Genomic DNA, 15,944 nt, shown 5'->3' with positions numbered 1-15,944 from the left:
TATTGAAGTCTGGCGTAAGAATACAAACTACTACAAAAAATATCTAAATTGTTCGTACCATTTAAAATCTGACTATTTTCAAGGTATTTATAAATATGTTTCCTTGAAGAACAATGTTTTAGCATACATTATTTCGAATTAATCAATTATTCTCAAGAACTAATTCTTGTTAGCGGCGATGATTTGTGCTTTGGTTCAAACACTGTTTCACTTTCGGTTTGTCAGAGTAACTGCATAGGAGAGTTGATTAAAATCAACCCTCAAAAATTGAAGCGACTCATGGATAACAAAAAAAAAATTTAAAAAAAATAGATAAAAGATTTTTCCTCTGTTATAGTGCACTATAATGCATCATTGCATTTGAATCTGGCCATCAGTTATCTCTATATGAAATTGGTTTTCATTCTGTCTCTCGAATACTTTCGCTTCATATAGTGTACCTTGAGAGCATAAATATTGCTACTTACTGACACAATATTTTCCGGCAGCATCGTTGACATAACCATCTTTACATTTGCATTTGAAGGTTCCACCAGATTGGAGACGACATGTGTGCGAAACACCGTCAGATAAACAAGGATTTACAGGTGCATCGCACGGGTTAGAAGTTACTGAAAAGTAAAACCCACCAAAAAAAATGCATTTTATCACTGATAAAAAAAAAGTAGTATATGTTATTCAGTAAGAAAAACAAACAACAAAAACTGCACACACCAGCACAAAAATGTGACATTAATGAATAGGTATTCATAATTTTGCCTACAAATCAAAGCTCTTTACCCACGCATTCTGGCAGACCAACGCAAGCTTTCTCGTTTTCCAAGTCAGGTCCACAGTCCTGGCCTCTGTTTGCTCCAGTGATATCGGTACAGTTACGTGTTCTTTTCTGCAGACCATCTCCACAAGACGAGTCACAGGCCCCATATGCTGACCATTGGGTGTAGTAAGGAACAGCTATAATGTTGCAAGATTTCATTCGATGAATATCTTTTTGCTCCTGATTATCAATTCTATACTACATGTAATAACAAGGCCGGGATCATTCTTTGAGTAGAATGGGGTGATCAAATACGGTCGGAGTTGATCCAATCTAATTAAACATGAAGGGCTTTATGATAAATTTTGATCACGCCCAACCGTTTATGATCACCTTATTATATTGAAAACAAATTCCTTATTGCTTACATGTGTATGTATGTAATTTTCATTAAATGTACGATTGAACAATAAAGTCATTGATGAATTACGTTGAAGTATACGTTATAAAATTGATTCGTAGTATTATCACAGACAAAAAAATTAAATATTTGTAGACTAAATATTCCAATCTTTCCAAGAAATATTGCCATTAGATAGACTATCACTTCCTAGTTGACTTAATCTTCACGAAATCTTACCAAACTGACAAAGTTGCCCAGAGAAACTGGCATTGCAAACACATCCGGCAATACCCTTTGTGACAACGCATTGACCACCATTTTGACATGTAATGCTTGCACAAGGATCAGCCGTTGTGGTTGTTGGAGTTGCAGTGGTTGTTGATGCTGCAGTGCTTGGGGGAGCCGTTGTGCTTGTGGATGCTGCAGTGCTTGGAGGAGCCGTTGTGCTTGTGGATGCTGCAGTGCTTGGAGGAGCCGTTGTGCTTGTGGATGCTGCAGTGCTTGGGGGAGCCGTGGTGCTTGTAGATGCTGCAGTGCTTGCTGCGGTGCTTGGAGGAGCCGTTGTGCTTGTGAATGCTGCTGTGCTTGGGGGAGCCGTGGTGCTTGTAGATGCTGCTGTGCTTGGGGGAGCCGTGGTGCTTGTGGATGCTGCTGTGCTTGGGGGAGCCGTGGTGCTTGTAGATGCTGCTGTGCTTGGGGGAGCCGTGGTGCTTGTGGATGCTGCTGTGCTTGGAGGAGCCGTTGTGCTTGTAGATGCTGCTGTGCTTGGAGGAGCCGTTGTGCTTGTGGATGCTGCTGTGCTTGGGGGAGCCGTGGTGCTTGTGGATGCTGCTGTGCTTTGGGAAGCCGTTGTGCTTGTAGATGCTGCAGTGCTTGGGGGAGCCGTGGTGCTTGTGGATGCTGCTGTGCTTGGGGGAGCTGTGGTGCTTGTGGATGCTGCTGTGCTTGGGGGAGCTGTGGTGCTTGTGGATGCTGCTGTGCTTTGGGAAGCCGTTGTGCTTGTAGATGCTGCAGTGCTTGGGGGAGCCGTTGTACTTGTAGATGCGGCAGTGCTCGGGGGAGCCGTGGTGCTTGTAGATGCTGCTGAGCTTTGGGAAGCCGTTGTGCTTGTAGATGCTGCAGTGCTTGTAGATGCTGCAGTGCTTGGGGGAGCCGTTGTACTTGTAGATGCGGCAGTGCTCGGGGGAGCCGTGGTGCTTGTGGATGCTGCTGTGCTTGGGGGAGCTGTGGTGCTTGTAGATGCTGCTGAGCTTTGGGAAGCCGTTGTGCTTGTAGATGCTGCAGTGCTTGCTGATGCTTCAGTACTTATAGATGCTGCAGTGCTTGCTGATGCTTCAGTACTTATAGATGCTGCAGTGCTTGCTAATGCTTCAGTACTTATAGATGCTGCAGTGCTTGCTGATGCTGCATTACCTGTGGATACTTCAGAGCCTGTGGTAACTTCAGAACCTGTAGATACTTCAGAACCTGTGGATACTTCAGAACCTGTGGATACTTCAGAACCTGTAGATGCCTCAGTACTTGAAGACGCTGCATTTCCCGTAGACGTTTCAGATGGTGTCGTTTCAGCACTTGTAGGCGCTACATTTATAAAATACACATTTATATCGATTTTTCCTTTACGAAATAAAAGTCTATAGCTAAAAAATCATATTTTAAAATTTTAGGTCGATCTGATGGTTAATTTTTTGACCATCCAGAATGCTAAATTGCAAAAAATAAAATCAAAAATATAGAAAATAGAGAATTGTTTCTTGAATTTTTATATAAAGTAAAACACGGTTATAGCACACGCGCTTATAAAGAACTGACGCTTACAGCGAAATGATTTTCATTCCAGGTGACTTGTTACTTGTTGCGAGCTTAACGGATGTAACGAATTATGCTTATAAAGAAGCAAAATTCTCCATCCATGGCATTTCGTTATAAGCGTGTTTTACTGTAATTATCTGGTAACATTAAGAAATGTTTTCGTCATTGTCAGAAAAAAAATCACAAGTATATCATAATTGTTCCGGAAAAAAAGAACACATACAAATACAAGTATAGATAATGATATGGAGATATTTTTTCAATAAGATTTATATTTCTTCGTTTCATTGGTTTCATCATATTCTTTCATTTTTTTTTTTTAATTTTCTAATCACTTTTAATTATCATATCAAACTCGAATTCATTTTTTTTGTAGCGTAGAAAAATTAAAGTTGCTCCATGGAATTGAATTGAATTCATGAAGAAGATTCGTTTACCGGTTGAAATTAGAGTAATTGTCTTATTCTTGACCATGTATGCAGATGAGTTCGTCCTATTTTCAGCACTAGAACAGGGTTAACAAGATATGCTTGATTGTTTACAGCAATACACATTCAATTGGAAGTTAAAAGTTGCTTTAGAAATAACTAAAATTGTTGTATATAGGAAAGACGGAAGGTTGGGAAAAAAAATCAGCATTGTTGCATTTATGATAATGAAGTTATTGATATCGTTAAAAAATGTTAATTATCTATTCTTGGTATAACTTTGAATTCTTATGGCAGTTTTCACAAAACAAAAAGTGTTTTGGCATCACAGAGTAAAAAGACTGCACTGTTTATTGTCCGAAATAAAGCCATTGCATTTGAACGTAACTACAAAATTGTCATTGTTTGAGACATACATTGTTAGTATAGTGCATTGCAGTTGCGAATTACCGGTGTGTGGACAAAAGCCAGCAAGTAATTAAGAGAGGGTACATTTAGATTTTTTGTAAGATAAGGTTTCATTAATATTCAAGGGTATCAATTTTCGTGGATAAAGTGAAAATTACAGTTTCAAGGATACGTAAAATCGTGGTCAATGACCCTATCAATGCAAAGTGTGAATAGAAAAGGCAATTTAATGAACATTTAATTTCGTGGATCAACTAAACAACGAAATCTACGAAAATTGGTATTCAACGAATATTGATGAAACCACAGTACTGTGTTACGAAAAGAGATACATTGTGGTATATTTTTAATTGGTTCGTAAACCATTGTGCACAGTCAAAATTAAAGAATATATATAGTGAGACGGTTTTTTTTAAAGCAAAATATATGCTTAAAACAAGATATGCTTAATGTATGTGAAACAGAGGTATCCCCTAATTGATGGCTGTCTTAGTAATACATTAAATAGTTGATTGATAATTTATGTTTTGGGTTCATATGGAACTGTAATGAACAATTTTATGAAGATGTGTTTTACTGAAAGTGAAACAGAGGTTAACCAACATGTTTATATAACAAGGCCATAGCTACTTTGAAGGTTCCTCCAAATGCATAATGTATATGCACTTATGCGATAATTTTGAATGGCAAGAATATTTGATAAAAAATCCAATGAATACCAAATATAAATGTACAGTTTATAAGTAAATATCGTTGTCCTCTCATCAACTTGAGATTGAGCGTGGCAGGTTTTATGATATTCATAGAAACGAGAGAGTTTGTAAATTATGTTACTGTATGATATCACAGATTGAAGTTCAATTTTATTTTATCCTAGCTAATCTGAACATTTTATAAATTAAAAATATAAGAAAGCTGTATGTAAAAAAAAAATATTGTGGGAAAATACGTCTGCCTTTAAACTCGTTCATCAAAGAATATCAAAGGACTGTGTAACTTGGGCAAATAACTTTATAAATGCTTAAAATTAAATTAAAATTAAGATAAATTATTCTTAATTTTTTTATGTCTTGAGAATATCCTTTCCATTATCCCGTTTACTATTATCTTTTTCATCTCTAATTTCTCATTTTCATTGCAATATATAGTACCCAAATATGGCGCAACGTTATTTTTTCAATCCTATCCGATCCTATCCTATCCTATCCTATCGTGTATCAGTCCTATCGTATCATGCGTGTGTAATGTACCATAGTGCGTTAATCCTACTCTATTGTGCATTAACCCTATCAGGTTTATCGTTCAGTCCTAAATTTTTTCTTCCGTTAATCCTATCGTTTAATCGTTCGGTGCCTTTTTATATGCAAGCAACTTTATTTCAAAGTTTCAATTAAGTCGTTAAATGCGCCGTATACGATAATTTATCAAATAAGAAATGTACAATTTCAGCTCTCTATCACATTGATTTCTAATAAACTCTTTCGAGCAAAATTAAACAAGATATTACATTGAATTATATCTGTAAGCAGTGGAAATGAAAAAAATGTCAACAATCGAAATTCTTTGGAACAAGGTAACATATTTAATTACCTGTACGTCGAATATACAAAATCGTACGCGGAGTCGTTTTTCTTCTTTTTTTTTTTTTTTTCTTTTTTTTTTTACAGAAACAGCATATTTATGATAGATTTTATTTAAGGAATAAGGAAACATTCTTTGAGTATTATGAGGTTATGATTTCGGTCGGGGCGTGGTCAAATCCAATAAAGCCCGAAGGGCTTTATGATAGATTTGACCACGCTCTGACCGAAATTATCACCTCATAAAATTCAAAGAATACTTCCTTATTGCTTATATTCATATTATTTTCAATTAATACACTATAAAACAACATTTTTTAAAACCACTATTTTACTATGTAGCACATGCGTTGAATTTTTCGGTCGGTTATGCTATAAGACACGCCCATTTTGTGTCACTCATGTTTTATGAAGTTATTGGGTTTTAGGGTTCAAAATTGATTCTAATGCTATCACAGACAAAGACAGTAGGAAAATGCATGTAAACATTTTTTGTAACAAGAGTTGTAGTTTAATTGAACCTTTTATTTTTAGTGTGATTGACTGAAATGTTCGCGGTGGTCGGCTGGGGTGTTCGGTTATGAAATCAATGTTACCAATACAAATAATTTATCAACCATTTAGGCTCCTAATTTTTGTTAATAAATTTCAACTGGTTAATTTTCTTTATTGTATAAATGACACAGTGATGACTAACAACTCGGCATTTGTAATTGATAATAAATCCTGCATACATCTTGATTCGCACGAGTTCTTTATCAAATTTTGCCATTATCAGGTTAATCGTTTAGGGCAATTATACGTTTATCATGAACATCGTTTATCCTTTCCTATCGTGTATCAATCATATCGTATCGTGCGTGTATATTGTTATATCGTGTGTTAATCCTATCCTATCGTGCGTGTATGTTGTTAAATTGTGTGTTTATCCTATCATATCGTGCATAAAACCTATCCTATCGTTTATCTTGTAAAAGATAACGTTTTCGGTACTGTATATAAGCTGCTATCACGCAGACTATTCTAAAATTGTGGTATTTAAAAAATTGTTTACATGGGTTTGCACAACATACTCAAGAATAGTGTATAAATGTTTATAAACCTATGAATCGTATGGTTCTTGGTTAATAAACAATAATATATATGGTTCTGGATAAATTAACATGGGATATTCCAACTATTATCCGTATTAAATAGATAACGACAAGAGACGGTCGAAAACAATATTTTACAGATAAAATTCACCGAAATTCGTCGCAAACCGAACTTCAAAAGTCTACGCCTATCAAGTCTTGAATCTTCACATCTATTAATTCATATTTTATAAAAAAAAAAAAAAAAAATTATGAAAAAAAATCACTTACCTGGAACGTGCAATGCCAAAAGGAATAAAGCACAAGAAATTAAAAAGAATTTCCATTTCATTTTGAATGGATGGAAGTAAAGCCCCATTTCACGGTACAAGAAATATACAATAGGCTATGGGGGCTGATCTGAGTAAGATAGAATACCATCCAGGTTTGGGAGTGTATTTATCAGCCGTTAATAGGAAGTAGGAAGTTGTGTAAGAATTGGGATCCGTGCTATATGATCAGCTACAACGATGCTGATCTTGAGAATTACATGTAGTTTTGGGACATTTTCTGAATTTTATATAACCACTGCCCGAAAGTTTTATAATCATAATAGAATGCGAAGGCCAGAGAAAGAAAAACAATTCAGCTGCTATTTAAAAAAAAAATAATTTGGTTACTTTTGAATAAATTAATAATATAACAGATTTTCATTTCTGAAATCTAGACATTTGCATTTATCGTTTTTTAATCAATGAATAAGGTTTTTTTTAAGTTTCATTATTTGCGCAACTTTCGACCCGAAGTGGAATAATCGAACAATTGTTTACGGGTATCCTAACATGATAATTTACTTTGTCATTTTTCGAAGTTCTTGAAAATTCTGGTTGCAAAAACATAATATTGTTTAGGGGGGCTGGATGGTCGAAACCATTTTTAGACTATGACAATCTCCTTTAGAAGTTTAGAAGGATAGCTTTGTATAAAAATGTTGAAAATAATTTAAATTATTTTAAAAGCTGAAATTTGTGGAATGTTTCATTACAAAACACCGTGGAATCATTAGACTTCGTGGTGGTTCCATTTTTATGATATTCATTGGTAGCCCTCACCAATGAATTAACATCTTCGATATGAAAACTAATTATATACTAGGATTTTGTTTTCCAACTGAAACTGAAAACCGGTGCATCCAGGAAATTACATTCCCACAAATAAACAAAAACTCCACAATTCATGAAAATTGGCCCCCATGAAATTAAAGCAATATGAGCTGTATTTTTTAGAATTTTATTTTGCGGCAAAACCTGCTAGTATGATAAGTCTGCATGTGACTTAAACTTTTATGATAAATAAGATTTGAAAAAATGGTTGTTTTTTGTCTGAGGAAAGATTTCTATTCTACGGAATATATAGCAGATCAGTTTTTGTACAGGACGACTATAATTCAATTTTGCTCCAAATAAGGCTTCTTAACGGCCTTTTCCACAATAATATGGCTTACAGAAATTCAAAAAACCGTGATATTCTTTGTCAACTAGAAGAAAATAACATTTTCGTAAAAAAAAAAATTCACAACATGAAAATTGCAGCTCATTTTGCTTTAAATGATTTCACAGTACTAGGTAATGGCTAAAACGATCCTATTTTACAAATGAAGGAGTGATCTGATAACTTATCTGTTAAACAACCATCCTAAATAAGTGAGAAAAAAAATTAACAGTGTTGAGTTTTACATATTTTATTGACTATTAAATGCCAAAAGGATCGGACACAAGTTCTAAAAACTTAGTCCTCTCCTTGTTTTATACATTAAAATATTATAATATTAATTAAAACAGTTTATAATCAACAGTTTGTTACCTTCATACAAAACATATTCAATATTCAACAACAAAAAGTACATCTTGCGTTACATGTATATACATGGTTAACAACTGATAACTTGATGTTAATATGAAAAAAAGAAATGTCAGACCAGTTGAGCAATATTAACTACCGAAAGTATCTTTAATGCATCTTAACTACGCAAATATCAACGTGGAATTGTGTCAATATTGCATTTACATATTAGAATTTGAATCCAACAGCTATATTTGCCTCGTGAAGATATAACTTTAATATCAATCTACAAACGTACATGCATACATACGTTTCTGATAATCATATTTGGTTTAATATAAATGGACATGATTAGAACAATTAAAAATAAAAAATGAATAAACAACAACAAAATTGCAAAAAAAGAAGACATTTTGAATTTTCCATTATACATGCATGTTCAAGATAATTTAGAAGAATGGTTTCATGATTTCACAAAAGAACTGATAGAGCGACAAATAAGTTGATAAGTTAAACAGAGTTGGACGAATGCCTGTTATAAATCATGAACAGGGAATTTCATTCTAATCAAACAATCACATTCTTAACTTAGCTAAGTGAAATATTCAATTCAGCTGAATATTGAGAAATGCAATTTAAGTCCAAGTGGCATATTTCGCTTGCGGGTTTCTAACGATGTACCAGTATTACTTCTGCAGGTAGTCATGCCATTCAAACAGATCAGGTTACGCGGCAATAACAACAGTAAGCTTATTAATTGCGTGCCAATATAGAAAATTTTGCCATGCTCTTAAAAGAAGATTTATTTATGCAACAAAAACAAAGCAAAAAAAAAAAAGTAAAACCCAGAAATATTGTTTAAAAATCAAGAATTTTAGAAGACATAAGAGGAGGAAATTCACTCAAACAGCTTGAAAAAAAAATCCGGAATTTTAGAAGAAAATTTGATATAAACTTTTGAAACGAGGATGTTGATCGCTATACATTGCCGATTGCACGGAACTTACCGTGCAACCAAATAGGACAGACATACGGTGCGCGAGATCCTTGACGCGGATCCTTGTTTGGAAGTTACATCCTCAAGCCTACATCCGCCATTGCTTCTGGACGCTCGAAGGGGCGTAGACACACATGCATAAGGTTTTGGATATATATATTTATATTGTCCTTATTGCACACTTTGTGATCAGCATTTCATAATAATTAAAATAAATAAATAAAAAGCATAGAAAAATACATGTTGAACCGGCAATAACAATCACATTTATTAGGATTTTAAATACTCGTAACAGAAGGCAGTTTAAAAATGGAAGAAAAAAATTAAGGAGGTTGTGGTTATAATCTCAAAGCTTTTATAAACTTTTCTAGACATGGAGTGATTTACCGGAGTTATGTATATTTTTCTGTGATGTTTGCTACCTTTATACCCGTAAGAACGATAAAACAAAACAGTTTATTGGTTATCAGTATTAATAAGATCTTAAGGGTTGGGTTAGGATTCCTAATCGGACTTACGGCAAATAGAGACACTGCCTCTTTGTCAAATCTGTTAAGTTAATTTGAATTTCAAATTGCTAACAACTTGTTATATAACTCGTCTCTTATTAATTCCTTGCGATAAAGACTTACGTATTTTTTCATTATGCACAAAATATTACAAAATTCAAAATATATGTTTATATATTTGCATATATCAATGATCTTTTCGTGCGTTCTTATTACAGGTAAGCGTGTAAGAAAATAGCTTAAATTGCAGTATATAACCGCCATATATATACAGTGAAAGTATTTGCAGGCAATATTTCCAAACAACACGCGGTGAATTTGTTTTGCTTACAATCGAAACAGATTTATTCGAACATGATTGAATGTCATGCTATTGGGAGGCAATGGCTTATACATGTATGTAAGAAGACAAACAGGAGCTTTCCGATACAACAGAAGTCATGAATCCTGGTGTACGGACATGAAGGATGGTGGGCATATAGGTTAAACACAAATCGGGCAGCCAATCAGATAACTTTAAATAAGTTACAAGTACTTTACTCCAGAAACTACAACATGCACACCAGCAAGATCTGAAGTGTTTGTACATTTTAAATTTCTGGATTTTTTCTCAATAAATTAAAAAGAACGAAGAAAACCCGGGTTGTGTCGCGCAGTTTAAACTGCCATAATTGTGAAAATTCGCTGACGCGGATATTTATTTTTTCTGTAATGTCGCCACCTTCATATCCCACATGGCTCACCAAGGAAATCATTTCATTGTATAAATATAAACATAACCAATTGCTTTTATAACTAGCTCGTTTTAATTTTTTCAGTATTTAATAAATGTACAAGTGCTCAAAACATTTTAACACTTCATTATTATAGACAATGAAGGCAAATGTAAAATGTTAATCTATGTTTTATTTTGTTGGCGAACGTGGCCACGGCCTTAGGACTGCCGTATGTAAAATGGCTAGCCCTATCATTAAAACATTACATTATGCATTACATTATAGATTACAGTAAGCATTACATTATACATTACATTATGTGTTACATTATACATTACATTATGAATGTCAACCATTGATGACCATTATATCATCCATCACTCATTATGCAACATTAAGACAATTAGTCAACATTATACATTAAAGCATCATGCTCATTATACATTATGACATTATACATTACATTATTGGCTAAATGATTTTGAAAGATAGACAAAACAATACTGGTACTGGGAACAGATACTCAGTATCATTTTGCTATCAAATCTATAAAACCAAAAGCGTCGCGAAAAATCGCCACATGGTTGTTCGAGTTATGCGAGAACAACCACCGCCAATAACATTGGAGGATTAGCGACGCTTAGTACACTGGCCGTGTTCCACGTTCGCCATTAAAAGAGCAGATTTGTTGCAATGTACTTTGTAAATTGTAGAGTAGTATGTCATTTCCAAGTTCAGTTAAATGAACTCCGTCTTTTCTGAATAAGCCATAAGAATCCCATGCGATTTCTGGATAGCTGATGTAAAAACCATCATTTTGTACAAACAATTTGCTCATAAAGCTGTTAATTCTTTTGGCAGCAAAATTTTGAGATTTTACATTATTGCTATAACGCCACGAAGATCTAGGAAGAATATGAGACCAACCAAGAATGGTGTTTGGAAGCCTGGTCTGAATTCTTTGAAATATTTCTTTCATTTTTGTACGTAAGTCAAGAAGAGGAACATTACCAATATCATTTCCCCCACAGTGAATAATTAAAATATCAGGAGAAGGTTCGTACCTCAACAGCAACTGAATTCGAGGGAACAACTTATTCAACGTTAAACCGCCCTTGCCCTGCCAAAGGATGCGATAATTTTGTCGTTGAAGTCCTAGATGAGCTTTCTCTTCAGAAAGGCAAGCGCGTTGGAAAGCCCACTTGATAATAGATGAACCTATTATCCAAATGTTCCTTTCTTGACCTATATATGATAACAAATGTGTATATAAGAAAAAAACAAAAATTCTTACTGATTCGAATTTTTTAAATTCTAATGTAGCTTTTGTACGCATTTGATGACCATCTACCTTTTTTCATAATTTCTGATTCAGAATGACCTTTTAAAAAACTATCAGAAGCAGCCCCTATTCGAAAAGAGTGGGAAGTGTAGAGTGAGTTTGAAAGACCTATGATATCTATTGATTTATTCAGTACTAACGTAAACTGATAGCGCGTAAGTGGACTGCCATCCATATGAATAAAGAGTTGCCCACCAATATTTGGCCTGACTGACAGATATCTTAGTAAAAGCAAAATAGGGCAAATAGCTTGAGTATCGGATTCAACCAACTGAATTGATGAACCTTTTCCTGATTGGTCGGTTTTCGAAAACGGAACAGTAAGCTTTAATAGTTTCCTATTAATTGATTGGTCGTTGATTATCTCATAATCTGTATGTCCTTAATACCAATAATATGGTGAATGTTATTGGCATTGTTCCTTGTAAATTCACCTACTCTCAAAAAGGCATGATATGCCAAAGAAAATGCAGCACAAAATAGGAAGGTTTCAAAATTAGATGAGCAAACATAGCTTGAACTTGATATGAGCTTTTTTAAAATATCTTGAGTTATAGGCAAACGTTGGTCAATTGATTTGCGTGAACGTTTAACACCTTCTAAAAGTTTTCTAACTAGGAAGTATTTTGTACAATCGTTGGTGCATAAAAGTTTGCATTTGAAACTTATTCCAGCTAGATATGATGATATTGTACTATATGCTAAGCCTTTCAGGGACATATGAGCAATGAAAACACATAAGTGGGAAACTGGCGGACCCCAAATGTCGGAAAAACCATAGTCTTTTCGAAAACTTGAAAAAATTCTTAAACTATTATTGTATGAAATTTTTGTGTTTGTGGCTACAGAGTTTAGTGTTAGCAGTTCTATTTCAGCTCTGATATCATCCTCGTGAAATCTTCTGGAATGGGCAAAGGATGAACGTCCGCTTCCGGTGCGAGCGATCTGAACCTTGTCCACTGTTTACGAGAAATAGAATCGGCGATTGAGTTATTACAGCCACTTATATGCCTTGATTTGAAATAAGTATTATTAATCATAGCATAAAGAACTAAAGGGCGAACCAATTGCATTACTCGTTTCGATTTTGATGTCTTCTTGTTGAGAATTGCCACTAAAGCAATATTGTCTGTATGAAACATAATTTTCTTATTGTGGAAATGGCTTTTGAATAGCATAACTGCCAAAACTATTGGAATAAGTTCTAAAAAAGTAATATCAGATATAATATCTGTGTTCTGCCATTCATGAGGCCATTGGAAATAAGCCCACTGACCCTGTAAATAAACGCCGCAGCCAAGTTGTGGATTACCTGCACTATCCGTGTATAGGTGAAGGTCAAAATCGGAAAGCCAATTTATTTCTAAAAAATTTAAGCTTCCGTTAAATTGTTCAAGAAAGCTAAGCCAAACACGAAGGTCACTCTTCATACCTTCATTGACCCTTATGAAATGAGATGGGTGCTTAATACCACACATAGCGTCACAGAAACGACGGTTAAAAGCACGAGCTGCAGGAATTGCCTTGGCGCAAAAATTCAAAGTACCTACCAGGGACTGTAAAATTTTTAGTGTTATTTTGGATTTGCCCAAAATCTGTGATATACTGTGCTTCAAAGCAATTGTTTTATCCTCCGGTATACTTATAACCATCTTTTCTGTGTCGATTTCTATGCCTAGAAAAACCAATGACTTTTTAGGACCAACTGTTTTTTCCTCTGCTAGCGGAATTCCAAAATCTCTACAAGTATTCTGAAAACTTGACATTAATAATTTGCACCCTTCAATATCTTTGGCTGCAAAAATGAAATCATCAAGGTAATGCCTTAATGTATCTTTACCTGTTTTTGTTATTGTCACCCATTCTAGAAAACTAGCAAATTTTTCCCATAGAGCACAACTTATCGAACAGCCCATAGGGAGGCACATATCATAATAAAACTGATTGTTAAATTTAAAACCTAACAACTCTTGGTCAGCTGGATGTACGGGTAATAAACGAAAAGCTGACTTCACGTCCATTTTTGCAAGAAAAGAGTCTGTACCTAAGTTAGCAATCATTTCTAGAACCTCATCAAACGGTGTGTAATGAACCGTGCAATAATCTGGGTCAATGAAATCATTCACACTACTTCCTTCAGGGAATGATAAATGATGTATTAAACGCCAACCCCCATCTTTCTTAGCAACAATGCCTATAGGTGATAATCTAAAATTATGCATAGGTACTTGATCGAATGGACCTGCAACACGACCTAATTCAATTTCTTTGTATATTTTTTGTCTTACTTCATCTGGGTGCTGTTTGGTTGAAATTAAGTTATCACAGGTTGAGGAAAAACGGGGACCAAAATAGTTGATTTTAAAACCGTATTTAAAGCCATCCCTCAACTCACTAGCATCCAGAGTTTTAGGATACAAAGAAAGGTAAAGATGCATATTACACAATTTAATAGGTGTTGTTCCTGGTTTTTTGATAGTTTGTTGTATGGGACTTTTTCCATGAGCCACGAAAAAAGTGAGGAACGGGCTTGTCAGAGCTTGGTTGCGACATAAATGTTTTGTTGTTTTGATATTTTTCATGACATTTAGTTGCCGGGTGTTTACCAGAACATTTCAAACATGTATGACTATAATGACAATATTGTCGCATACAAAACCCCTTATTGTTAAAATCAAAGCATGCATTTCGCTGAGGCGATTGTTGCCCAGGCGCGCTTGATGGTGAATTAATATACAAAAGCCATAATTCTTGATCGATTTGGTTCCAGGGAATACAATCATTTCTTGCTTTCTTGATGCGAAATTGTCTATCATATTCCCTCCAACCAAATCCATGTGATCGACTAGCAGCAGTTTTTACATTTGCCATATATTTAAGCATCTTTTGTGCTTGATCGGGATGGGCTACTAAGTATATGCTCATGTAAATGAAAAAAGCATCTAGCCATGTTTGGATATCAAAAATTTTGTTTTGATTCACTGGTTTGAAGACAATTGACCGTTATTCAAAACAATTTTGTTTTCCTGGTCATTAACTTGATGTCTATCTAATAAACTGTACAATTCCACGAATTCCCCCTTCATAATTTTTTGTTTTGTAGCATGAGCTACGTGCATGCCGAGTTCATCATTAACGCTAATTATAGCATTGTTAACATCTAAATCTAAATCTGCATTGTTTGAACGAACATTAATGCAATCAAAACTGGTACCTTCACACGAATCTGGCTGATGTGGGTTGATGATTGTTTCAATTTTTTGCTCAGAGTCCGTACTCGGGCCTGCCAGGGATTCCAAGTTGATTGCTGGTGGAGATTTTTCAATCGGTTGTTGGTTTCTTGAAACCACGCCATTATCTTCCCTCTGGGATATTAATGTCTGGATTGTCTGTGTCAATTCTGGGAGGATCATTTGAGATACAGATGCAGCTACTTCCTCGATGCTGACTCCGCTATTCGTCGGGTCTGTTTGGTCCGGTACGTTTTGAAGTTTGGACCTCTTAGTCCTACCCGGTAGGCGAGCTTTCCCGGCCAATTTCCTTTTTTCGGTCTGCCGAACATCCTTTGAATGGGAAGCCTGACGGGGCTGCATTTCAAACAATTTTTCTTCACTCAGTCTACCCAGCTGATCAGGGCCCGGGGCCATAAAACTTAGACGAGCTCACTTTTGATCTCAGTCTCACTTTTCCATCATATGTTCCTTTTGTAAAAGTGAGACTTAGATCCAAAGTAAGCTCATCTAAGTTTTATGGCTCCGGGGCCTGTTTACAACCGTTGTAGAATGTGACGCAATGAGAAAAAAGTATGACGTCACAATGTATACGGGGAATGAAATTTCCCAGATTTATTTATAGTACAGTTAGGTTTGTTCATTGCTATAATAATCTGATTTATTTTTCAAAAGAAAATAAATTTTATTATGACAATAACAACACGTTACATGACAAGTACTTGGTTTTTAATAACATTCAGTGAGAAAATAGGATACCAAAAAGGTATTTTTTCTGTAATGTCGCCACCTTCATATCCCACATGGCTCACCAAGGAAATCATTTCATTGTATAAATATAAACATA

General features: G+C 35.0%; 2 protein-coding genes across 2 annotated transcripts in view; both read right to left on the bottom strand.

The window, feature by feature from the left end:
• Positions 1-6,890, bottom strand: part of LOC105331976 (transmembrane cell adhesion receptor mua-3) — a 59,207-nt gene extending 52,317 nt beyond the window's left edge. Inside the window, exons 1-4 of the mRNA XM_034449932.2 lie at positions 6,753-6,890; positions 1,398-2,741; positions 781-954; positions 468-611 (exon numbers count right to left, since the gene is read on the bottom strand). Of these exons, the coding sequence (XP_034305823.2) occupies positions 468-611; positions 781-954; positions 1,398-2,741; positions 6,753-6,840 (1,750 nt within the window). The 5' untranslated portion in view covers positions 6,841-6,890. The remainder of the gene's footprint in view (positions 1-467; positions 612-780; positions 955-1,397; positions 2,742-6,752) is intronic.
• Positions 6,891-10,672: 3,782 nt separating this feature from the next.
• Positions 10,673-15,493, bottom strand: LOC117686233 (uncharacterized). Its single transcript, XM_066081744.1, has 2 exons — positions 15,082-15,493; positions 10,673-11,770 (listed from the first exon to the last, which is right to left on the bottom strand). Exons 1-2 carry the CDS (start codon positions 15,458-15,460, stop codon positions 11,166-11,168), a joined length of 984 nt encoding a protein of 327 aa, XP_065937816.1. The 5' UTR covers positions 15,461-15,493; the 3' UTR covers positions 10,673-11,165.
• Positions 15,494-15,944: the final 451 nt, after the last annotated feature.

Source organism: Magallana gigas, chromosome 4 (genome assembly GCF_963853765.1).
Source record: "Magallana gigas chromosome 4, xbMagGiga1.1, whole genome shotgun sequence".
NCBI classification, from domain to species: domain Eukaryota; kingdom Metazoa; phylum Mollusca; class Bivalvia; order Ostreida; family Ostreidae; genus Magallana; species Magallana gigas.
Note: the sequence above shows the minus strand (reverse complement) of the source record. Positions and strands in the feature narration are given on the sequence as shown.